The sequence below is a fragment of the Lygodium microphyllum genome, chromosome 25, assembly GCF_053477565.2.
Source record: "Lygodium microphyllum isolate KBCC chromosome 25, Lygodium_microphyllum_v1.1.10, whole genome shotgun sequence".
NCBI lineage: Eukaryota > Viridiplantae > Streptophyta > Polypodiopsida > Schizaeales > Lygodiaceae > Lygodium > Lygodium microphyllum.
Genome location: NC_141159.1, coordinates 12278900 through 12283398, shown reverse-complemented (window position 1 = coordinate 12283398; position 4499 = coordinate 12278900). Strand labels below are relative to the sequence as shown.

Here is a 4499-nt window from a genome sequence, read left to right as displayed (position 1 = left end):
GTTTCCTCAATCATGGCTTTAGTCATATTTTCTTATTCATTTTATGCATTTCTTGGAACCGACTCTTTTACATAAATACCTAAAACATGCATTGGGAAGGTCCTCATATATAACATTCTTATTTTTAAGGATATTCCCTCTAGTGTGTACGACATTAACATCAAGCTAGAAAGCTTGTTTTGTTGTTGTCAATCTCTATCAGCTCTTGTGAGTAGTGACGAGGGTTTACAATGTAGTACAATCGAACCCCAATAATTTTGCCTACGAAGCTACTATTGACCTCAAGCAGTGATATAGTTGAGTATCAGATTGGGAAATTCAATGCATAGAGGAATTAGTGATGGTTTGGGATTGCCAAGGATCAAGGCACTCAAACTATTGGAATAAGGTTAGAGGCGCATTCATTAACACTAAGCCAAAAAGCTTGTTTTTTTAGTGCCAATTTCTATTAGCACATTGTGGGTACTAATGAGGGTTTACAATGGAGTGCTCTCAAAACCTAAGAATTTTGCCCATGGAAGTTGCTATTGGCCTCAAGAAGTGATTACTTGAGCAAAAGATTAGGGAGTTCAATGCATAGAGGAATTAATGATGGTTTTGGACTATGAGGGAGAAGAATCGCTCTCTCGCTCTCTCTCTTGCGAGTTGTGGGTGTTGTGCTCCATCATGATCTTGCATTTGTTATTTCTCCAAAATGTAAAGTGATTCCGTCACTTTAGGGGGCAGATCTCCGTAGTAGAACATAAGTAACGAGGCGGGCACCGTAGTGGGAACTTGGAAGCCGGGGTTAATGATTTGACCAATGAATAGGTATGCGGCTAGGACAAGCATGCCAACTAAAGCCCATGGGCCAAAGGCAGTTGGGGTTGGTTAGAAGAGAGGGTGTGTGTGTGTATATATATAAGTAGGAATTAGTTACTACATAGAGACTAGAGTCCTCGTGTAGCGGCGAATGGAACGGCAGAATTTTGCATCTCCTGGCCTTTCACAAGAAGAAGAAGCACTACACAGACACAGACACGGCGAGAGAGAGAGGGAGAGAGAACATCAGCCTCCCTTTCAAGCGGTAGGAATAATCGTCGCTTCTCTCTGTCAAGCATTATTTATTAGATTTGCTTATCACCACAATATTGTATGACATTCGGTGTTGTAAAGCAGGTAATTACTGCATATGATGGAAGAAAGAAAACTGCGATTTCCTAGCGTATTGCGGAAGATCTCCTCGGGGCATATAATCCCATTGCAGCACAGCAACAGAGGCAGTAGCAGCATATTTAGAAATGGATTATCTACTTCACAATGGGGGAGTACCCTGGGCACGCACCAATTCTTCCATAGGTCTGTGTGTGGTAGTGGTGCAGAGAGAAGGCAGGTATTCGTTGCCACCCCCGCCGAGCAGCACAAGACCAAGGAGAAGAAGGGCGGGTCCACCTTCATGGTCGACTTTCTGATGGGCGGGGTGTCGGCCGCCGTCTCCAAGACAGCTGCCGCACCCATCGAGCGCGTGAAGCTACTCATACAGAACCAGGACGAGATGATCAAGTCGGGCCGCCTGAGCGAGCCATACAGGGGCATCGGCGACTGCTTCGCCCGGACCATTAGAGAAGAAGGGACGGCGTCACTGTGGAGGGGTAACCTGGCCAATGTGCTGCGCTACTTCCCCACTCAGGTATTCCATATACAGAGCACTTGTCCTGATGTTGGTAAAATTCTTTGCACCTTAATCAGTGAAATCACCTGATTCAGTAGAATCTACATATATGTATCATGAATTATGGAAGATCAGGTAGAATATAATAGTTTTACCTTGATTTAGTAGAAACTTAAGGGCACCAGGAATGAATGATGATCAGGTAGATTCTAGAGTATCACTTGATTCAGTAAAACCAGTATCATAAATTATGGAATCACAAGTGTAAACTATATTGAATTGAACATGCTAATCGATTAGCACATTGTCTAATGCATATGCTATACGTCAGGCCTTGAATTTTGCCTTCAAGGATCACTTCAAGCGCATGTTCAACTTCAAGAAGGACAAGGATGGATACTGGAAATGGTTTGCAGGGAACATGGCATCTGGTGGGGCAGCCGGTGCATCATCCTTGCTGTTTGTGTACTCATTGGATTATGCACGAACCCGCCTGGCGAATGATGCCAAGGCTGCCAAGAAAGGAGGTGGTGAGAGGCAGTTCAATGGCCTCATTGATGTCTACAGGAAGACGCTGGCCACTGATGGTGTCAGTGGCTTGTATCGCGGCTTCAACATCTCATGTGTGGGAATTGTGGTTTATAGGGGTCTCTACTTTGGCATGTATGATTCCTTGAAGCCTGTGGTGCTGGTGGGAAACCTAGAGGTGTAAACCTCATCTTCTAAAATTATGATGTGTTTCTTCAGACAATTTGGAAGGGATGTTATTAATTCGTTGCAGTGCTTTGCATGTATCCTTCTTGTAGTTGGGCTCTAATCAGAGAAGTAAGATCAGCCATAGCTTGAAATGGTATTATAGTGTGCCCGAATCCTCACAGGGCAATCTAGTAAGTTGCATGCTGATATAAGAAATAATTAATAATCTGATCTGATCATGCCTCCATATACATGTAGGGAAACTTCTTGGCCAGCTTCTTACTGGGCTGGGGGATCACCATTGGCGCAGGGCTGGCATCATATCCCATCGACACTGTGAGGCGGCGCATGATGATGACATCTGGGGAGGCTGTAAAATACAAGAGCTCCTTGGATGCCTTCAACCAGATCTTGGTGAAGGAAGGCTACCGCTCCCTCTTCAAGGGTGCTGGAGCCAACATCCTCCGTGCTGTGGCCGGTGCGGGTGTCCTGGCTGGCTATGACCAGTTGCAGCTCATTTTCTTTGGAAAGACCTATGGCTCTGCAGGTGGGGGTGGCTAAAGCATTCTGATCCTCCTCCCAATATGGCGCTCCAATTCATCAACTTACCTTGCCCTGTTCTCTCTCTCTCGTTATTTCCCATTCTACCCCTTGCACCATTTTTGCCCTACCTACCTACCTACATCTTACTGTTCCTGACACAAATTGAGCCCCTACCGCTTGGAAGTCTTTATTCTGTGAATGCCACGACAGAATCTTAAAAATTTCGGCAAAAATTCTGTGTCATCTGTAGCTTAGTAGTCCAAAAGCAATGATAAACCTCTTTCTTTTTAACAATGATGATTCAATATAAGTGAAAAGAACTGAAATATCAACAATAATGTCTAATCCCCTCTACTTAATGAACGACATTAAGCTCTTTTTTACAAGCACCACTACTGTAATTTCTTGAGAATCTTAATCATTAAAACATGTTCTACATCCTATGGCTTACAAGTCCGAAAGCAAACCATGCTTATCACTATGCAGTCATGCAATGATAACCCTCTGTGTTTTTGTCCAATATTGGTGCAATATGTGTGGTAAGAAGTGGATGAGGGAGGATTTGCCTTTCTAATGTTTTCTTAATTCTCTCGAATGAAATATGCATGTGTAACTGAGATCTAGTGGGTACTCTATAATTTGCCACAAAGGATCATGCCCTCTATCGGCAAGTTGCCACAAAGGATCATGCCCTCTATCGGCAAGTCGATGGACTTGGCTGTGGAGGGATTCAAAGCCTCGTTGCCCCTCGATCCATATAAATACCAATGTGGTTCGATAAGAAATAAGAGGCGAGATGTAGTGTAACAATTAGATCTTGTTTGACATCAATCTCAACTTGTCAAATGATGCACTTGACTTTCAATAAGAATCTGCAAACTGCAAACAAATACATCCATGTGTATCATATAAGACATCATAATTGCATTAATAGTTAAGGTGTGGATGTAATCACAAAGTAAGTTGAAATATAGGAGATGAGATATATAAAGGCTTATGCATCATACGTGACAAATCGTCATTATATCAATAGTTAACATGTGGATGTATTTAGAAAGTATGTTGAAATAAAAGCGGTGAGACTCATTAGAGTTACGTTCATGTGGAAAACCACAATTATGTTAAATTCAACTCATCCTTAGTGAGATCACTCCTTACCAAACAATCTACTTCAATGTCCATACTAATATGATCCCAAATGGATTTACACCATCCATACTCAATCCAAGCCTCATTTCTTGGTTATTCCTTGAAGGTTAACCACATGTCCTCAATATGCTTCTACGATGGTGAGCTAGTAGTAACTCTTCACTTGCCATCACTTGATCTATGAGAGGCATGAAATCTCGTGTGCTTACCAATGGATGTTGGATAAAAGGAATGACAGAAAAATCTAGTACTATCTATAAAAGCTAGGGTCTTCAAACCTTTGGATGGGTTTTTTTTTTTTTGGTGTGGGAAGGGGGGTGGGGGGGGGGGGGGGGACTACTAGATGATGAAGTTGCATTGTTGGAGTCAACCATTCAGATAAAGTTGGGAATCTTTTTGCCTTGCCATGGTAGACAAGTGAATGCTTGCCCTTGGCTTTGGTCCAATAGTAGATGTCACT

The 4499-nt window shown here is 42.8% G+C and overlaps 1 protein-coding gene across 2 annotated transcripts; it reads left to right on the top strand.

The window, feature by feature from the left end:
- The first annotated feature begins 915 nt into the window (after positions 1-915).
- LOC148013920 (ADP/ATP translocase-like) lies at positions 916-3277 on the top strand. 2 transcript variants are annotated; one of them, XM_087666826.1, is made up of 5 exons: positions 916-1066; positions 1159-1669; positions 1983-2357; positions 2458-2501; positions 2606-2835. In XM_087666826.1, the coding sequence occupies exons 2-5, from the start codon at positions 1172-1174 to the stop codon at positions 2685-2687; spliced, it is 999 nt and encodes a 332-aa protein (XP_087522952.1). In that variant the 5' UTR covers positions 916-1066; positions 1159-1171; the 3' UTR covers positions 2688-2835. The 2 variants fall into 2 exon arrangements, with proteins under 2 accessions (XP_087522952.1, XP_087522951.1); XM_087666825.1 differs by lacking the exon at positions 2458-2501 and having other exon boundaries at positions 2606-3277.
- The last annotated feature ends 1222 nt before the right edge of the window (positions 3278-4499 follow it).